This window comes from Rhinolophus sinicus, linkage group LG02 (genome assembly GCF_036562045.2).
Source record: "Rhinolophus sinicus isolate RSC01 linkage group LG02, ASM3656204v1, whole genome shotgun sequence".
Taxonomy (NCBI): domain Eukaryota; kingdom Metazoa; phylum Chordata; class Mammalia; order Chiroptera; family Rhinolophidae; genus Rhinolophus; species Rhinolophus sinicus.
The window spans coordinates 187,928,895-187,949,887 of NC_133752.1; the positions used below are offsets into that span (position 1 = coordinate 187,928,895).

General features: G+C 45.8%; 2 protein-coding genes across 3 annotated transcripts in view; one reads left to right on the plus strand and one right to left on the minus strand.

The window, feature by feature from the left end:
- FBXO7 (F-box protein 7) overlaps positions 1–4,400 on the plus strand; it is a 26,165-nt gene extending 21,765 nt beyond the window's left edge. For both annotated transcript variants that reach the window (XM_019728424.2, XM_019728425.2), the window contains exons 8-9: positions 2,712–2,749; positions 3,738–4,400. In XM_019728424.2, coding sequence (XP_019583983.2) covers positions 2,712–2,749; positions 3,738–4,127 — 428 coding nt within the window. In that variant the 3' untranslated portion in view covers positions 4,128–4,400. The remainder of the gene's footprint in view (positions 1–2,711; positions 2,750–3,737) is intronic.
- SYN3 (synapsin III) overlaps positions 4,401–20,993 on the minus strand; it is a 407,670-nt gene continuing 391,077 nt past the window's right edge. Inside the window, exons 12-13 of the mRNA XM_019728421.2 lie at positions 16,003–16,294; positions 4,401–12,986 (exon numbers count right to left, since the gene is read on the minus strand). Coding sequence (XP_019583980.2) covers positions 12,854–12,986; positions 16,003–16,294 — 425 coding nt within the window. The 3' untranslated portion in view covers positions 4,401–12,853. The remainder of the gene's footprint in view (positions 12,987–16,002; positions 16,295–20,993) is intronic.

A 20,993-nucleotide genomic window follows, 5' to 3' on the forward strand; every position in this document is an offset into this window, starting at 1 on the left:
AGAACTCGTCCATTTCTTGTAGGTTACTGAATTTGGTGGCATATAGTCCTTCATAGTATTCTTGGATGATCCTTTGTATTTCTGTGGCATCTGTGATAACTTCCTCTTTTTCATTTCTGATTTTGTTTATTAATGTCTTTTTCTCTTTTTATCTTAGTGAGTCTAGCCAAGGGTTTGTCAATTGCATTAATCTTTTCAAAGAACCAGCGCTTTGTCACATTAATTTTTCCTATTGTCTTTTTGTTCTCTGTTTCATTCAGTTCTGCTCTGATTTTTGTTATTTCCTTTCTTCTGCTGACTGGGTTTCATTTGTTCTTCTTTTTCTAGTTCTTTAAGGTGTAACATGAGGTTATTTATTTGGGATTTTTCTTGTTTCTTGAGATAGGCCTGTCATGATATAAATTTCCCTAATAAAACTGCTTTCGCTGTGTCCCCAAAATTTTGGTAGGATGTATTTTCATTCTCATTTGTTTCTATGTATCTTTTGATCTCTCCTCTTATTTCTTCTTTGACCCGGTCGTTCTTTAAAAGTAATGTTGTTTAATCTCCACGTATTTGTGGTTTTTCCTGCCTTCTTTTGGCAATTGATATCCAATTTCAAAGCCTTGTGATCAGAGAATATGCTTGGTATGATTTCAATCTTCTTAAATTTGCTGAGGCTAGTTTTGTGTCCCAATATATGGTCTATCCTTAAGAATGTTCCATGTACACTAGAAAAAAATGTATAGTCTAATGTTCTAGGATGAAGAGCTCTATAAATGTCAATTATGTCCATTTCATCTAATGTCCTTTAGGGCTGCTATTTCTTTATTTTCTGTTTGGATAATCTCTCCATAGCTGTCAATGATGTATTTAGGTCCTCTACTATAATTGTGTTTTGGTCAATTTCTCCCTTTAGTTCTGTTAGTAGATGCTTGGTATATTTCGGTGCTCCCTGATTTGGGTATCAATATTGATGACTGTTACGTCTTCTTGTTGTATAGTCCCCTTTACCATTATGAAATGTCCATCTTTGTCTCTTGTTACCTTTTTCACCCTGAAGTCTGTTTCATCTGATATCATTATGGCTACACCTGATTTTCTCTGGGTACCATTTGCTTGGAGTGTCAATTTCCACCCTTTCACTTTGAGTCTATGTTTGTCCTTGTAGCTGAGATGTGTCTCTTGGAGGCAGCATATGGTTGAGTTTAGTTTTTTGATCCAATCTGCTACTCTGTGCCTTTTTATTGCTGAGTTCAGTCCATTTACATTTAGGGTGATTATTGATATGTGAGGATTTCCTGTCATTCTATCTTTCGTTTTCTGGTAAGACTGTGTCTCCATTATTTCTTTGCCTTTTTTTTGTTGTCTATTATTTCTGTGTGGTGGTATTCTATGATGTTTCCCTCTGTTTCTTCTTTTATTACGTTATACATTTCAGTTCTGGATTTTTTTTGAGTGGTTACCATTAAGTTTATGTAAAAGAAAGTTTCATATTTAGAGTATTCCATTTTCTTCAGCATGCTTACTTTCTCCATTTATATATTCCGGTTCAGGCCTTTACTCTCCCCCCTTTTATGTTTTGGTTGCCACAAATTATCCCTATTTATGCTGGTCGAATGGCCTCCTTCAGTATTTCTTATAGTGCAGGTTGTGTGTTAGAAAATTCTCTCAGCTTCTGTATGTCTGAAAAGGTCTTTATTCCTCCTTCATATCTAAAGGATATCTTTGCTGGATATATTATTCTTGGTTCATAATTTCTCTCTTTCAATAGTTTGAATATTTGGTTCCACTCCCTCCTGGCTTGTAGAGTTTCTGCTGAAAAATCTGATGATAATCTAATGGGCTTTCCTTTGTAGGCTACCGTCTTCTTTTCGCTGGCTGCCTTGAGAATTCTTTCTTTGTCGTTAATTTTTGACAGTTTCAATACAATGTTCCTTGGAGAGGCCTGTTGGGGTTGAGGTAATTAGGTGTTCTGTTTGCTTCTTGGATTCAAGGATCCAGTTGTTTCCACAAGTTTGGAAAGTTCTCGTCGACTATTTGTTTGAATATACTCTCTGTTCCCTTCTCTCTTTCTTCTCCTTCTGTTATGGGGCTGGAGCTTTTATAAATTTTTCTTCCATGTCAGGGTAATAACTTCTAGAGAGGACACCACTATCTTTTATCCAAACTCTTCATTAGATTTAAAGTTGAAGGGGTTCTTCTTTCTTCATTTCACGTATTTCAAGTTAATAAGTACATTAAAAAATACTTAGTTATGGTCATACGTCTGAGAGTCGAATCATTCATAGCGTGGTTGAGAGAAAACCCAATTATGGAAGAAAACCTCAGGTCAGCTTGACCTCCAGTAATGACCATGGGCTGTTGGACAGACACTCAGGGGTCATCACCCAGTTTAATGTAACCTGAGACTTGGGGTTAGAAGCAGCTCAAATTAGGGGGAGAAGATGAAGTGTGGGACAGTTAGTACAGGAGACAGCAGCCATGTAGCCCTCTGTATCCCTGAAAGCATCACTGCATTGAATTCCCGTGAAGCACAGAGCAGTGAGCACTGCCCTCAGGCATCGAGGGAGGATCTGAGTTAGGTTCAGATGATACAGTGTGTGCGAAACACATGACTCCTGTTCCTTTTTGTGGGTAATGAAGAAGCTTCAGTTTCCTTAGGACAAAAGCAAACCTCTTAATGCTGGATGAATGAAGTATTTTTAAATCTATATTTTTTTCCTTTATAGATGGTACTGGCAGAGGTCGAGACACAGATTGGAAAGAAGTAGGTGTTTTTAAATATCAAGGCTAATATTCATAGCACAGAAATAACTAGTGAACTAATACACGAAGGGTATATTTCTACTTTTATTATAGTGTAATGAAATCTGTTTTCATTAAATTTGTTGCTAATTTTCAGTAAATGAAAATGTTTTCAACTTTTTACTCAGACTCAGTCCTTGTTTCTTGTGATTACACAGGAAAAAATATCTTAACACAGTGATTGTTTTTAACCTTTACTTCATATAAAACATTCTCCTTTCTTCTGTTGCAAAAAATTGTTGAAGTGAATTGGTTTTGTGCTGGAGTAGTCTTCAGCTGTTCAGCTAGTTAGAATAGTACATTATGAAAAGAATAAATGACGTTGTTTTTGTGGATGCCTACTATAAAATACATTGGTAGGATTGAGAAAAACTTGGGATGAAGGACTAGAGAATAATAAAATTCAATGAAAGTCTTCAAATATGTTCAAAATAAGTGCCATCCTCTAAAATAGACATCTACTTTTTGTTGTTTAAATTGAGGTCCATTAGGGACATATTTTAAGTTGAAAAAGTGAATTTAAATGATGTCCCCCACCCTAATACCTTAACTTTATATTTTGTGGCATATTTTCAACAAATATTTTAATTTCCTAGTTTCAGAAAAGGCTGACTTAAGATTGCGTATCAGCTTGAGCGCTCTAGGTTGCAGTCTTGCAAGTCCACGTCACTCAGCGGTCCCTCCCTCCTTTGGGTAGACTGCTGCTCCACGCTGGCACAATTGCTCAGCTGCCGTGTGTTAGCGTCGAGTTTATTTGGTGTGGTAGAGCCTCTGCCTTAGTCCTGCTTACAGACACTGGTAAAAGCTCTCTTCTGGGCACCAGTTTCTTTGTCTGTCTGCCTCGGTAGCGGGGTAGGGGAAGAAGAGTATAGGTCTGAACAAGGAAAACAAATGGAGCTTTGGGGAGACTGCCCAGTCACTTACCAGATCTTGTTCTTGTTCTCCTACAGCTGTACAAGAAGAAGCACAAACAAAGGAAAGACGCTCAGAGAGGGCGGCACGTGATCTTCCCGCCGTTGTCACCCCACCCCATTCCATTTTATCCCAACCCCTTGCACCCCAGGCCTTTTCCTCCTAGCTCTCTCCTTCCTCCAGGAATTATTGGTGGTGAATATGATGAAAGACTAACACTTCCCTATGTTGGGGACCCAATCAACTCACTCATCCCGGGACCTGGGGAGGCACCAAGCCAGTTCCCTCCACTCAGACCACGTTTTGATCCGATTGGCCCATTTCCAGGACCTAACCCCATCCTGCCAGGGCGAGGTGGCCCCAATGACAGATTTCCCTTAAGACCCAGCAGGGGTCGGCCAACTGACAGCCGGCTACCATTCATGTGACTGCTTTGTCATCTCACTTCTGGAGCTTGTTTGCCTTTGCTTTTTACACCTACAGGTGTCATCCTGTCGGGGTGCTCATCGCCAGCGTTCTCTGATCGCGGTGCTGATAGGGGTCCGCACAGAAGCCTTGCAGTAGATGCCTAATTTAAACCCCAGGCTGGAAGGGTCATGGGAGCTGGTGGTTACTGACATCCCCCCTCTGAATTCCCCTCTAGGGTGAAGGTTGTTCACTGATAATGTTCTGCATCAGATTAAAAAAAAGTTACGTGTAAATTTCATGGCAGTCGTGACTTTTATTACAGAAAGTTATGTAATAAATATTCGGAACAGCTTTACAGTGATACTGGGACATGTCAGAATGATCGGAGAACCTGTTCACTGTCACTGGGTTGTTGCAGGGGACTTTTATTTTTGAATGGCACCCTTTCTTCAAGTGAAATAGCTTGCAGAAGCCTGATTTATAAAAGGAATAAAAGAAGAGCTAGTTAGGTTGAACTGGACTTGGGGTGGGTGCTTTAGACACCCACCAACTCGACCCACCGCCTCCCTCCCTGCAGCACTCCCTCAGGCTCCGCAGTGACACGTCCTGGGCTCGGAAGTAGCACTGTCGGATGACTTGTTTCTCGCTTCTGCAGTGGAGTTAGGATTTTTTCCCCCCATCTGTTGGTGCCTAATTTGTAATCATATACATGACATCTTTTTAACAACAAAGTGTTACAGCTTCGAGTGGTCAGGTACTTGTTCTTCAAAGATAGCCTCTTACTATTTGAAGAACATTTTTGTTTTTAAGACTTAAAATACACAAAATTCAAGATTTATTTTTTCTACAACAACAAAAAGGCCAAACAAGTGTCTTACCATACAAACAACTATAGAAACATGCTATAGTGGCAAATTAAAACCTGAATCACAACACAGGAATAAAACACTATTAGTATCTGCAGAAACTATTTCAGAATATTGCCAACGTCTTCCTGCTTAAAAAAATAACAAAACTGTTCTGCATATAAGGAAATGGCTTGGAATGTTCTGTGCTGCAAGAATATTTTGAGTCCTACATACATGTGAAAATATTTTTTTGCTACAGATATGTATTGTCTTTTTTTCCATCACAGTGGAGAAAATTCAGTCAATATGGTTTTCCAGAGGCCACGTCGCCTTTAGTAGCTTAATGTATAGGCAAAGGATTGGGGCTGTTGACATTTTCTGTGGTATTATGTAATATCTGAGCTAGAGGACAGCTTTTTAAAAATGAGGGTCCACTAGATGCCATATGGCTTTAATTGGGTCTGGGCTGAAAGAGTCCCCCTGAAGCTTGGATGGGTCCAAATACATCCTAGTTCTGCAATATATCTCTCTGTGCCCTCGGTGCAGGTTGCACTGTGAGGAGTGAGTGGGTGTGTATACGTGTGTGTGTCTGTGTGTGTATGTGTGGTGGGAGTGGAAGGGCAGTGATCAGAAGCACCAAATACTAGAAAGCAGTGAGTTTTCAAAATGCAGTCACTTTCGAATGGTCCATAAGAGGTCCGTGAAGGGTGCTGGTGTCCCCCAGGTACAGGTGCTGCTTTCCAACCTCACCTCGGACTTACTGGCATGTGTTATAAACCTTAGTTTAGGATACTGGCAGTGTGCCATACACCTAAATTTGCATCCTCTCACAATAGTTTATTCTAAATTCTTAAAACAACCCTCAAAGCATTCCCTCTTGAATAGCTAAACTTATAGTTAGAAGCTTGTAAAATTCTTTTCATTAGACCGAGACTTGAGCTTTGTATATTGCTGGTGTATGAGAACAAAGTCATGGTTTGGCACGAGCCCGATCTCTCATTTTCTGACATCACTTTGATACATTGTAAAGGAAACAGGACAGTTTAGAGCGGGTAAGCATTTTAGTAAGATGCTGTTCTACATCATTGGCTTGTAGCCTTAAGGACTTTGTGACCCTTTATTTCCCCTTTTACTTATTTTTATTAACAGGAGCTTGCCTCCCCCAGCCCGGCCCAGTCTTTGCTTATAAATGAAAGATACGGTTTCACATGACAAGATCAAATCATGGGAGGAGGTAGCCTCTCTTTCCAACTTGTTTGTGATTCCCTATGTAAAAACAGTTGAAATCTGTCCTCTCTCACTCTTTCTTGGCTCTGCTCAATTCTTGAGAGCACTGCTGAGTCTAATATCTTTGTAATTCTTATTCTGATGGAGCTGGACACTCTTCCCTTTGCTCCCTGTACTCAGGGCCCAGCACCACAGTTTGTCTTTCTCCTGCCCTGGGCGGTAGCTGCCGAGTCAGCCTCGGAAGAGGGGGGCGGGTCCCAATCCTCTGCTGTGCTATAAGCATCAACATGGTTAATATGCCCTTGACAGTCTCTGACTGTAGAAGACATGGAGTGGATAAGATTATTGGGAAACTAGGTATGTCATGTAAAATAAAGGTTTACTCCTAACTGAAATGTTCCCCCTGGGATGCCCCAATTAGTTACAGCACTTAAATTTCTGCTATTCCATAGCAAAATAGGTGAAATGTTAATTGAGAGGCAAGGAAATGTTAACTGTTCTGCTCTAGATTCAAAGAAAGACCACAGAGAGGAGATACTTAACATACGAGAGTTTGGAAATAGAAATTAAAAGTGGGAGGACCAATCAGAATAACAATGAAAAGGTATTTAGGATTTTAAAGGACGAATACACGCGCACATGTTATAGAAGGAATGTTTAGTTTTGATTTGTTTTCTCTTAAAGGAATGCCTCACTAATTTTCAAAAACATTTCCCAGACATTTTCTCTTTTCCTCTTGGCCTGCCGGCCGAGAGAGCTCTGAATACAGATCTAAGTGTCCAGGTGTCATCCATTGTGGCTGCATGTTTTGTCTGGGGAAACATAGGGAGCCTCTGTGCCCTGCATGCGTTGTTTGCTTCGTGGACTGATGTGACTTGCTTTCTGCCCAACCTTCCAGTTTCTAACCAAACCAAAGGTGCCGCTTTCTGTTAGAGTCTAAATATTAGACCGAAACTGAATTTAATCAGTGACTGCTTAGGAGTCAAAGACAGCTTTCACACTTGTCAGTGTGTTTAGTAATCAGCCAGTTTGTTCTCCAGGATAAAAACATTCGGTACGTGAGGAAGTGCTCTTAACCATGAGCTATTCCAATGTAATTAAGTTACTGCTTCTATCTGTACGGCTGACCTAACCAGCTTCCACTCGGACTAACCTGCAGCCTTTCACCAACTAAACACATAAAATGAGCTGCCCACGTGTGTTATGAAGCTGAATGAAGCACGGAGCTCAGTCTGCTCTCCAGCACCGGGAGGGGCAGGGTTCTGAATGGGCACTGTGCCTGCGGGTGGCTCCAGCCGGGCTGTGCTGTGTTGTCATGCGGGGTGTCATGCGGGGGTCTCTGGTCCCGCTCCCCGCAAAAGAACGCAGGATGTGGTGAGGCCAAAAAGGAACACCAATGAGCCACAGGTAGGGGAGTCATACCACTATATTCTGGCTGGTGGCTGGGTTGGAGACACAGGAAGCAGGAGCCACACAATCCGCAGATTCTGCAATCTGCCATCCACTTCTCTGCCAACCAACCAACCAACCCCTTGCTAACTGCAATCCCCGCTTGCTAGTGTAGCCACAGCAGTTATATTAGTGGCCAATGGCTAACGTTACAGCTGATGGCCAACTAGTCACAGCTGATGGCCATCTACTACCTGAGCCAGCACCTTTCCACATGAGGCCGAGAGCCTGGAAACTGCTCTCTGGGGCTCTGTCCCCACACTCTACCCACCAGGGTCTCGTCTCACAATCTACGCGACAAGCGTCTTCTGCAAGGGGCCCTGTGTCAGGAATCCAGCTCATGAGAAAAAGTTCCAGTCCAGTTCAAATAATGTCCCAGGGGGTGTCCCTCAATGTCAACCTACTTTCTGGGCACAGCCAGGGTTTCTCTGGCTACCATCAGTCTTTCTGGGCACAGCCAGATCTCCTGGGCACAGCCAAGGTTCTCAGGGTACCACCAGTCTTTCTACGCACAGCCGAACTTCCTGGGTACAGCCAGGGCTACTCAGGGCACCGTGCTGGAACAACAGTGGCTCACAGTCAAGGTGCTTACATATTCTTGTCGGCACCTGGTCAAGACACAGAAAGTAAACATCCGCCTGCACCCCAACAAAGGGTGTTCCTGCATCACAGTCTCGCTAACGGCCGGGCAAGACACAGGAAGCAAACATCCGCCAGTTCCACCACACGGTGGCACGTTCCCAAGCAAACAGTCAAATGGTCCATCAAATCAGGGATGGAAGGCAATTCCCCATAGTCTACAGTCATTCGCCATGACTGTGCGTCGGCTCTACAACGAGTGCCCTCTCTTCAGGGTGAGGGCTCCAAGTCCTCCTCAACCTTGGGGTGAGGGACGACCTTGACCTCACCCGCATCCTCCACCAAGGACTCAGCAAGCGTTTCCTCCTGGGACTACAAGTCCCACATCTGGGCCTCAGCAAGCACTTCCCAGCTCACAGGACCGCAACGACCTTTGCTTTCTCTGGCCTATGCTGGTTGGGGAACTGCCCATATATTCCCACCCCGCCACAGGGGTCCAACTCCTGAGAACAGTGGCCACCAGGCACCACACATTGTGTGGGGGCCACCTGTCCTCCTGCCCAGAGCCAGACACCATTCCTACCTGGCCGGAATCCTGCTCGCCATGCCAGGCGTCTGATTGGGTGAAGGCTTCAGTATAAGATGTCCACAACCCTTGGAGCCTACAGCAGCAGCAGACCACCAAAAGGAAGGTGACGCCTGCCATGGCCAACAGGGTGGCGTGCCCTCCAGAGGCTAGAGAGGCCCACCAATTCACCGAGGGCTCACATGTCTCCCAGGCAGACCGTGCTTCCTGTTCCCGGTGCTGCTCCTCACGGGCTTCCCGAAACTGAGGGTCCATACGCACAAGCTGCTCCACCACCTTTCGGTGAATTTCAGCCGACACCACATCCTGCTCGCTGCGCCATGTGTCATGCGAGGTCTCTGGTCCCGCTCCCCGCACAAGAACGCAGGACATGGTGAGGCCAAAAAGGAACACCCACGGAGCCATAGATAGGGGAGTCATATCACTATAATCTCGCTGGTGGCTGGGTTGGAGACGCAGGAAGCAGGAGCCACACGATCTGCAATCTGCCATCTGCTTCTCTGCCAACCAACCAACCAACCAACCAACCAACCAACCAACCAACCAACCAACCAACCAACTCACCCCTTGCTAACTGCAATCCACGCTTGCTAGCTCAGCCATGGCAATTACATCAGTGGCCAATGGCTCACTGGTTACAGCTGATGACCAACTAGTTACAGCTGATGGCCATCTACTACCCGAGCCAGCACCTTTCCACGTGAGGCCGAGAGCCTGGAAACTGCTCTCTGGGGCTCTGTCCCCACAGGTGTCCAGTGCGTGGTGTAGGTGCTCATGGGTGTCCCTGGTCCTGGGCCTTCACTGTACAAACTGGTATTGTCCTGGGCTGCTCACCACAGCCTCGTCTGACAGGCTGACAATGGCACCTCGTCCCCTCCCATCCCAGCCGTGGCAGACCTGCAGTCCCCTCAGCGCTGTGTGGGCCATGCTCACCGTGGGGGAGGTCTCAGGACCCCCCGATTCTGCTTGCTCCCATTCCTTTTCAGACTCAGTTTAGAGTCTGAAACCTCTTCTCGAGGGTAAAAAACCTGCCGTAGATTTTCTTCAGTGTCTTAGCCCATCTTCCTAATCTCCCTGTTGCTTTGATTCTGTTTCTGGGCAAGTGACTTTCTCGCATTGATACCCTGAGAAAAATAGCCTTTTGCTTCAATCTGCACACTTCACTTAAATTTTATCAATTCCAATCTAAACATGTCCTGACCACCTACTGTGTGCCAAGCAGTGTCCCTTGGCTTGACTCACCCAGCTCATTTCCGAGATACCTGCACCAGCTGGCTCTTTTCTTAAACTCTCACAGCAAATTCGGAGAACTTTCAGAAGCTAGTTGATGCTCAGCTCCCAGGGTTTGAGGCTGGACCTGTGACCATGTGCGTGAAGAAGGCCCGTCACCCCTGACATTTTAGAGGTAGAATTAGGTGCCCCATCAGCAGGGACTGAACGCTGGGAGGGAATGCAGTCATGATGTAGAGAACACGGAATTAATGGACGAGAAAGCTGATTTTACAGTTAATGAAACTATGCTACCATTTTCTCGTGCTCCTCGGAGGATGGTGTGGAAGAAGTCATTTGCTCTGGCTGGCGGAGGTGTCCCCTGACGCTGCGTGTTTAAACCCCCACTCATTGTGCTACACGTTCGCACAGAACAAATGGATCTTTGTCAGATATTTCAGCCTCACCGAGTCAGCTGGGAGGGAAAATGCTAGTCTTTCTTTGGGTAACAGTGGTGACACAAAGCAAAAAAAACAACAAACACAACCTTGCAGAATCTCTCCAGCGTGACTCTCCTCTCACCCCTGCTTTTGGTCCATTTCCATTGTAAAAATGTCAGTTACTAAAGGTTAAATGTTTGGAAGGGATGCGCTAGCCTGTAGGACAAAACAGTCTTTTTGGGCATCTATGGTCTCCACGAGACCATTTGTGGTCTCGTCATTCAGACACAGACCAACGGGGAAACTTTATTTAAATGTGTTGGTTATAAACTGGTGTTAGGTCCTGGACCGTCTGTGCGTGGTTATACAAATCAGAATGTCTGGCCGGATAAAGGAGTTTGTGCTACTGTAGTTGGACTATGTGGGAGATACAGTTGGAATGTTGAGATGTTTTTAGGGACAAGGGACAGAATTTAGGAAAATGGGAAAATGGAAGCCATGTGGTCACTGCGTGTGAAACCACTAGTTTTGCCCACCAAGGAGAGGGTCCCTGGCTGTAAGGAACTCTACCCATCCTGTTTCTCAGAGAGCGGCTTTCCCACACAGCTCAGCTCAGGACTGCTGGTCTAACTTCCATACGCATTCAGAACACTTGGGGAGACTCACAGCGACAGAGGTTTGGGCCTTCTGACAGGAAATTCTGACTGCTTTGGTCTGACATGAAGTGAGCTATACACACACTTTGGGAACGGTTGTCTTTGTTGTGTGTTTTGAGCTGTATTTTATTACTAAATGAGAAATGGGTGCAATTGACTTTTTCCCATCTTAATCTCCACCATAAAAGAGTGACAATTGCTGAGGTGTTCTCTGTTTTCTTAATCTTCTCAAAGTGAGGGCTTTGTGATGCTACAGCACGCCCCACAAGTTTTCCCTCACTTTTCTTTCTATTCAGTCTGTAGCTCTGGGCCAAGGAGACTTTCATTTTTACCCATATTCCCTCTCTCCCTTCCTTGTAAACAGTGAGGGGAAGACAAGTCTTAAGTCTCAAGGGGGGCTGTCAGGGGATAATATGGCTGTTGTAATATTCTGGCCTCTTTGGGGGACCAGGAAGCTGATGCTGGCACCTGCAATGTTTCTAGCACCAGGGGCTTGGTGACTGGGGACACCCTTGCTCCCCATCTGCGCCTAGGAGGCAGTCTGATACAGGGGAAATAGCACAGGAAAGGGAGTCAGGACGACGCTTTCCAGCTCTGGAGTTAACTTGTTTAGTCCAATAAGTTCGGGTGAAACATAAGGTTAATATCTTTGCTGCAGGAATTCCAAGAGCCTTTGTCATGTAACGTGTACTACCAATCTCAAAAAAAAAAAAAAAAAGAAGAAGAAAGAAAAAAGGATGTATAAACAGTGTTTCCTAAATATGTTTGGCCATGGGTATCTTTTGTAACGGAGTAACCTACCAAATGCTGTACAGAGTTTGTGAAATGCCCACCTAGAAGTTACTATAATTGCGCTTTCTGGTCCTGCGTCATTGATCTGCTGATTCTCTCCAGTTCCTCATATATCCTTGAGGAGGAAACAACATTCCTGGTAGGAATTCAGAAAGAATTCCTGGTGGTGTAACAGCAAGGGTGGAGGAGCCCTAACCTAACTCCTTCCTGGGGACGCTGCGGGCATCTCTCTCCTCCGGGAACTAGTAACGCTTCCTAAAAGAACCTGTGGTCAGCTCGTGGCTGTCCATGCCGGGCGTGAGCAGCATTTCTGTTCTGAAAGGCCTCTCTTGTCACACAGGATCTGGTTTCTTTCCATTGTCCTCAAGGACCCCAGGTGGTTAGGCGAGATGGGGGCCTTTGCCTGACTGGTCTGAGGGGCGGTCTGTCTAAAGCCTGGATGGAACGAGGCATGGGTGGGTGATAGGTTCCCCTGGCTGGGCTTTTCTCCTTGTGTTGGCAAAACACTGTCAAAAGATTATTGCCTCCTATGTTGCTGAGGTCCGACAGCAGTGTCTGCGTTGGATGGAGATGGGGCAAGGCCTCGAGGGGGACCTTTGCCCAAAGGCAAGAAACACTCTAACAAGAGATGTGAAAACTAGCACAGACATCTCACTCGGTGTGCTGAGGCAAGGAAGCAAGCATCTGAGTGGCAGGCTGATGGGATGCCTGGCCCAAGGCCCATTTTGTGGAACCTGGAGGCTACCAGAGGCCCACCACTCAGTTGGACGACACTGGAATGTCATGATGAAGGGATGTGGGAACACACATAGATACTCAGTTCCTGGGTCAAAGGCATTTAGAAAGTATATTCTCAGGCCCTCCATTCTGTTCCCATCAGGAACCAAGGCTGAGAAGGAAGATGAGGCGGGACAGGGGAGAAGGTAACAGAGCACCCCCCTGCCCCCCGAATGCACAGAGTTAGTCAGAGAACAGGCTGGCGAAAGACTTTCTCAGGTTGCGGATGGTTTCAGCCTTCGCCTCGTCTTCACTTGGGGTCCCGCGCTGGGAAGTGTCAGTTGTGCTGAGGCTGTTTGTCAGGGACTGTGATTTGCTGAAACAGAAAGGCAAGGGAGGTTGGGGGCGACAAGGGCTGGACTCCCGAGGAAATGAGTTGCGGGGGGCTTGCCTGGAAGGCAGGTGGGCGAGCCCAGCCATCACCAGGGTATTAAGACCAGCAACCAGGCATTCCAATGCTTACATGATCCTGGGAACAGCCCCGCACATTGTTTCACTGGCAGAGTGGTTACTGGTATCCTCCTTTTTCAGGTACAGAAATTGGGGCAAGTCACGGGGACACGTTCTGTCCACTAAACCAGGAGGCTCAGATGGCAGGTGTTATTAGAGCAGCTTGACGACTCTCCTGCGTGTGTACAAACCCACCTCGTAAACCGTAAAGTGCTGTGTCAACATCGGGTTGCGTTTCTCCTCCTATATTTCCCAGCACTTTGGGAATCAGGAGGCCTCTCGTAGACGCCCCCTTTGCCATCTGAGCCCCTCCGGCTTTGGACAAGTAACTGACGGCGTAGGGCCTCTTTTACCTCATCAGGCGGTCTGGCCCACCCTCAGGCCTCGTCTAGCTCTGTCACTCTGGGATTCAATGCCCACCTCTTCCCTGAAGCCCTTATCGCTGATTTCAGCCTGTTTTGGAATTCTCGCGGTGCCCACTGTTGGAACTGCAGTGTTTGAACCTTTGTGGCAGCCCAGTGCTAGGTGACAGAGGTGTAGAGATGAATTCAATTCAGGCCCTGCCCTCAAGAGGCCCACAGTCTAATGGAGGTGACAAACATAGGCACAGATAATATAACTATGTGACCAGTTTAAGGGATCCACACATGGTCTTGTCACCACTATAAAAAAAATCAAAATCCTCTTCAAAACAGGGACTGTCTTTCACTCCTTGCATATTCCACATGGGACTTTATGCAAGACTAGGCACCGAGCCGGCGGTATCTGATAAATATCTGCTGACTTGCATTGAACCAAAAAATACGTTAGAGCCACAACCGGGGAGATCTAAGTGTTTCCAGCTAGATTACTAGGAGGTCAGTGTCCAAACCTGGCGGACGTCTCCACGCCCTCGCCTGTCCTGCGATTAGCTGGGCGGCCTCCGTGCACATGGTGAGAGGCTGTCACAGACATGCTGTACGGCGCCAGCTGCGTTCCAAGCACTAACTGTGCATAAACTCATCTGCATCCTTGTAATAACCCTGTGGGGTAAATACTATCTTCGTGTTGCAAGTGAAGCACTATAAGTTATGTTAACTTCAGCAGAGAGGTTAAGTCGCTTTTCTGAGGTCATGAAGCTTTTACAAGGTACAGCTGGAATCTGACCCCAGCCCTTCTGACTCTAGAGTCTGGGCTGTTGGCCACGAGGCTGCACTGCCTGGACAGCCACTTGCTAATATCTATCAAACCAAAAATACATTTATCCTTTGATCCGACAATACCGTTTCAGGTCTTTTCTCTACAGGTGGCCCTGCACACATAAGAAATAGCGTGTGCTCAAGGTTATTTACAGCAGCCTTCTCTGTAAGAGCAAACCAAGTTTCTATGGATGGTGGATTAGTTGGATACATTATGCTACAACTAGACAGTGGAATACTACACAGCCACGAAAAGGAGAGCATTTCGATGAACTGAGTAGAAGAGCTCCAGGGTTTATTGTTAAATGTAAAAATCAAGGAGCAGAATGGTGTGAATGGTGACACTATCATCTGCGTATAAAAGTGTGTGTGTGTGTGTGTGTGTGAATCAGAACACATGTTTTTGTATTTACGTAAGAAAACACTGGAGAAACGCACAAAAGTGGTTACTTCTGGGGAGCAGGGGGCAGGACAGCATTGGGCAGGAATGAGGTGGGACGAAGGCTTTTCAGTACACAGCTTTGGTATAGTTGATATCTTAGACCTTTGAGCCACGTGAATGTATTACCTACTGAAAAAATTATGGTCCGTGGACTGGGTGTCCTGTGTTCAATCCTAGCTCTTCTACTTACTACCAGTGGAAACGTTGGCCAGTTATTTAACCTCTTTCTCTTATTTAATATTATCCCCATCTGTGAAATGGGTATAATAATAGTTATTAACGCCTAAATTTGTGAGGATGAAAAAAAAAAAACCCCAACTAGGAGAATTGCTGGCTACACACTAAGTAGACAGCAATGCTAGTGTGAAACTGTGATTGTCACTATCAGCATTTGGAGTTGAAAGAGCTCCAAATGCTGACTGCAAAGAAAACGAATTTGGGATCTCTCTTTCCAACCTTGAACCAGAGATGAGCTTGACAGGGAAGAGGATATGCATGTGTATTGTGGCTGTTTACAAAAGTGACGGCAACAATGCCTTCTGTTCCTGTCCTCTAGCCTTTTGCAACGTGACTTTGCAGGGGAGAGAGAGAGTGACAAAGGCCCAGCTGACAGCCAGACGTGTGCACGGGGCCCTGTTGAAGCATCCAGCCCCAGTTAAGCTGCCAGATGATGGTAGCATTACGAGTGATCCCGGGAGAGTAGGGTTGCTAGACTTAGTAAATTAAAATACAGAACACCCAGTTAAATCTGAATTTCAGATGAAACACAAAAACTTTTAAAAGTATAAGTATATCCCATGCAATATTTGAGGACATACTTCTACTCAAAATTATTCGCTATGTATCTGAATTTCAAATCTAACTGGGTATCGTGTGTTTTATCTGGCAACTCTACAGGAGACCCTGCAGAAGGACTTCTCAGCTGAGCCAAATTCAGAACAAATTGCTGAGCCGAAAAAACATGAGCAAAGAAAATGGTTGTGTTCTTAAGCTACTAAGTTTTGGGGTGGTTTGTTACACAGCAAGCGATAACTGATACACATCTCTCTGGAGGATCACGGAGGGGCCTAATCTATACTCACACCTTGCTGCACCCCACCTGCTGCCCAAGTTCCATCCTCGATGCCTCCTTCTACGCATTTAAAATGTGGGTGAGGCCTCAGTGCATCCTCCTTTGTCTGTGAGTCCATGACCCTGAGTCAGCCCAGCTCTGCCCACACCCCAACTCCACCCCAGACCCTCCCCAATTCCAAAGCACTTACTTGAGGTGGGGGTGGGGTGGTGCTGGTTTCTTGGATTCGTCACCCTGTTGGGACGCGCTGCGGCCTTGCACGGGGGGCCGGGGCTGTGAGGTGAGGGTGGCGCCTGGCTTGGATGCCTGGTTTGGAGAGCTGCCAGTGGATGCCCGGGACAGCTGTGGAGAGCCTGGTGATCGCTGTTGCTGTGGGGATCCAGACTGGGGGCTCAGGGGCTGCTGGCCTTGTGGGGAGAGCCGCTGTTGAGAGGGGCTTCCAGATCTCTGGGGCTGAGGAGACTGAGCTTGGCGAGGGCCCCCTACAGGATGGAAAAAAAGTTACATTCAAATTTTTCTTAGGCTAAATATGGCTGCACAAACGTTGCTTCGAGGATGTTCATTACAGTGTTTTTTATAACTGTGTAAACAGAAAACAATATAAATGCTTAACTAATTAAGAACATCAAGATACATCCATATAATGGAACATGCTGTGGTCATCATGTATGAAGTGGCAGAATAATATGACATAAAATGGGATTTCGTTGATAGATGCTAAATAAATACTGCTAAACAAAACAAGCAACTTATAAAACAGTACATACAGTTTTATTGCACTTTGGCACATGTATAAAGCTATGCGAAAAAGAAAGACTGGAAGGTTATACACTAAAACCAGTGTGTCTCAACCTTTAATGTGCATGAGTCACAGGGGAATCTTGTCAAAATAAAGATTCTGATACAGTAGGTCTGGGGTGGTGTTATGGACTGAATTGTGTTCCCCCCAAATTCATATTTTGAAGTCCTAACCCTCAATGTGAGTCTTTTTGGAGATAAGGCCTTACAGGAGGTAATTATTGTTCAATGAGGTTATAAAGGTGGGGCCCTGACCAGATAAGACAGGTGTCCTTGTAAGAAGAGAGAGAGACACCAGGGGCGTGCACGCAGAGGAAAGGCCATGTGACGACACAGTGAGAAGGCCATGGAGAGAAGCGTCAACCCTGCTGGCACTTCACCTTGGACTTCCAGCCTCCAGAACTGTGAGAAAATGATGTCTGCTGTTGAAGCCACCCAGTCTCTGGTGTTATGGCAGCCCGTGCTGACTAATCGAGGCCGGGGCTGTGATTCTGCACTTTTAACAGACTCCAGGTGATACAAAGCCCGGGATGTGCTTCCCAGGCTTTGAGTCATGAGGCATTGAGCCACAATTACAAACGTGGTGGGATTATGAAGGGTTTTCGTTCTCTTCCTCTGCTCACTGGTGTTTTCCATAATAAAGATGTATTACTTTTGAAGCAATGACAAGAATTATCCGTAACTCTTGGATAGCTCTCTCAACTTTTCTAAGAACTTTCAAAAGCAAAATATCGTTTGATCGAGACAGAGGCTGGTAGGGAAGATACCATTCTTTTCATCCCATAGAGAGGTGACAACCGAGCCTCATTCAGGCGTCGTAATGTGACTCTGTGAGCCCAGAAAGCTCATAGAGGATCTGGCTTCTCTCTGTCACCGCACAGAGCATACGGTCACCTGCAAGCCAAGGGGCATCATAAGCTTAGGGACCTGTTAGCCACGCAGAGGTGACTCTGAATGGAGTTCCAAGGCCCCGAGTGAGGCAGGTACACTCTCCTCAACTCGGGGGTGTCAGGACCTCTCACTGTCGGCTGCTTTGCCAAAGCAGACTGGCTGCCTGCTGCTCTCTTCTCCCCTGCTCCCGGGACGTAGGAGGCCCCGCGGTTATTCTCGCTGTGCTTTGTGGAGATCCCTTTAGAGCTGAGATCGCCGAGAGTTCAAAGGGGCCGCAGCCCATTTCTGTGGACCTTTCATAACGTGGCTTCCACTCGCTGGGACTCATCAGTCTCTACTGACACCAGTTACGTCCTCAGCCGTGGGCTGTGTATCCTCACAACAGCTCTGAGGGTTAGGCATTACCGACACCCCCATTTTTACAAGGAAACGGAGCCCCACATATACTGGGGCTTGCTCAAGGTGTCACTTCCAATAAAGGGAAGAGTTAACATTCAAATCTAGATCTTTTTGACTCAAAAGTCCTGTTTTTGTCTTCCTCCTTCCCTCCTTCCCTCCCTCCTTCCCTCTTCTCTCTCTCCCTCCCTTCTCTCTCTCTCTCTCTCCCCCCCCCCATACCACACAGGGCTGCCCTGAGTCCTTGCATCTTTGTGTGAATTCAGAAAAGGTCCTTTCCTCCAGTGGAGGCAGCTCTGACTGAAGTACAAGGGCCGCAAGGACTAGATGTCAGCTGACCGCCCCCTCAGACATCATCGCAGCTGGTCACCTTTGCCGAGGGCATACCTGCATGTTTGCTGGCCCTGACACCATGCCGGCACCAGGATCCCCAGGTCCTGACTCATGCCTTGCCATGAACTTGCTATGTGACTGTGAGTAAATCACGTCTCCCTTATTTGTCCTTATGTGTAAAACGAGGTCCTTGGACTCACCATCAAACGTCCCTCCCAATTTGAACACTTTCGTGAGCCTGCGCAATATTTTCTAAGTTGGATTGAATGGCAGCACCAAGTTAGCAACTGAGGGCACGTGGCTTAGATTCATTCTGTTTCTCTTTCATGACTCTATCTCCTAGCAGACGGGAGGACCCGTGATCTTAAAACTCAAATAGCTAATAGGGCCAGGCAGGTACAAACATTAAGTAAAGCAGGCAAGTGTCAGAAAAATCCCGAGGCTTTAATAAATTTTCCCATTTGAGATTAAAAAACATAGTTCAGAGACCTATTTCTCTAAAGAGGCGCAGCATGAAGAAAACAGCAATGGACCCCGAGTCTCGGTGGAGGTGACAATAGGGAGGACCAGGACCGGAGGCTCACGGGGAGTCCTTGCCCTGTCTCAGGAGCAGCTGTCACTAAATGTCAGGGGACAGTTGCCATGGAGGAATTCAGGCCCATTGTTTCTAGAGCTGCTGCTTTATCAAGAGAAGCTGCAAATACCTAGATGTTTATGTAAAAGCTCCTGATATTAAAAGGCTGGTTTACTTTTGTGTTGAACCCACTGCAGGTCAAAGAAAAGAACCTGTTTTCTCCTTTTGTCCTAAGTCTCCTCCCCCTCGCACCAGCCCCGACAATACCTTGGAAAACCTGAACACGTGCTCATTCATTTATTAACTATTCGTTGCGTCCCGATTATACACCTGGGATTCCTCAAGAGACACTCGAGTTATTACTTTCAGCTTCTCGGCAAAGCAAGCAACGTAGTATGTTTTATTTGAGCACACACAAAAAAACGTGAACTTCTGTACAGAAAGCATTTGCCTGAGCACAGGGTTGGTGCTAAAATATGATGAGGCTTCTTAAGCGAAAACTTCACGGGTTACGGAGTTGAAAATAAACAGTGAGCTCCAACACAAGTTAATAGTGTGATCTTGTTATTTGGGAAACTCAATGACAGCATTGTTTTTAAATTAGCCTTGTTATTTTTGATCTGAATGTGAATTCAATGAGCATTTTCTTTAATTATCCTAATTGGCTTTAAATGGATTGTTGTTCAACTTCACTAAAAGTGTGTTTGGCCTCATGTCCCTTAAAACAATATCTCTTTATCAAGCGTGTCTCTACCCTGGGCCCGAGAGGAAACCAGAATACAGTAGCTCTCTGTTTAAAAAGTGCTCTGTTCGAATGTGTTTTAAAAAGTAAGTGCTGGGGCCGACTGGGAAAGGAGAGGGTAAGGCAGAGGCACAGCCAGGAGCCTAGCAGGGTGATGAATGTCGTTTTTGAACATTTATAACTTAGAACTGTCGCCAGGCGGGAGGATGGTGGGGCTGCATTCGTTATAAGGATTGTGAGTTATAACCATTAAGAACAACACGTAGATTATCATTGGTAGTAAGACACACGTTATTAATAGTAAGTTTTAAATAGGAAACGTTATAGAAATGATTATTAATAGTCAACTCTTAGTCGTAGGAGCTAACACCTACTAAGCGCCACCTCTGTTGGACATTTCACCTACATTGTCTCAGGGGCAGCTCCCCGTAACTAAACAGGGGTCTGTACTTTCCTCCTTTATCACTGGGGAGGCTCGGAGGAGTGAGGTAAGTTGCCTAAGACGGCAGAAGTACTGAGACATGGAAGTGGATTCAAACACGTTTATCTGCTGAAGAATCCCTGTTCAGTTCACCTGTCCAGTTGTATACGTTACGCTTTTTCCCTTTTCTGAACGGCTTCCTGCTCCTCCAAGAAGAGAAGCATATACAAAAAAGATGAATGGGGCATTTTAGCTAAGACCTGTGCAAGAGGAAGCCATTTAGTGCCCAAGGCTTACCCTTGAAAGGTTGCTGTGAAACTGCCTGGCCTGGCTTCTTGATGCAAACGTGCTTTGAAGCAGCAAGCTAGCACTAGAGCAGTGAGTGCGCCTGGAAGGCTTGACTGCAAGAGGGGACCCGGCAGATTTTCTCTGCTGGCCTGTGAGTAAGAACACCCGAGCAGCTGACATTCTGAGAGGAAGGTAGTTATCATTTCTTTTCATCGTATCATCGATAGTTTTTCCATTCCCTAATAAACAGTGTCACTGAAATAGCAATGCTGGAATATTTTTGGAGGAACAATTTCAATCAACAAGTTTACATGTGATGTTCTGTTTTTCTCTTTCTTTCTCACTTAGCCGGTTGGCTCATAAATCTATAATTAGGCACCACGATTACTAGGAAACAGACACTTTCTAGGAGATCTGAAAGGCCAGACTTGTAAACCTGCCATTTTATTGTCATGCTTCCTTGGACAAGGCCCCAACCTCTACCTCCGTGAGAAGAAAATACTGCTATTTTTTCACTGTACAGTGCTTGGGAGGCTAAACATGAGGAAATAGATGGGAAAGACCCAAGCACAGTGCCTGGCACACACTAGGTACTTAATACATTTACTTGCTGTCTTTCCTTCCTGATTTTAAGGGGGTGACCAACCCCACAGTCTCAAACATTCTGCTTCTAGAACGAGGGCACATAGTCTGTGGATAAAGTATTAAGATGGATTTTTCCAGAGTGCCTTCTGGAAA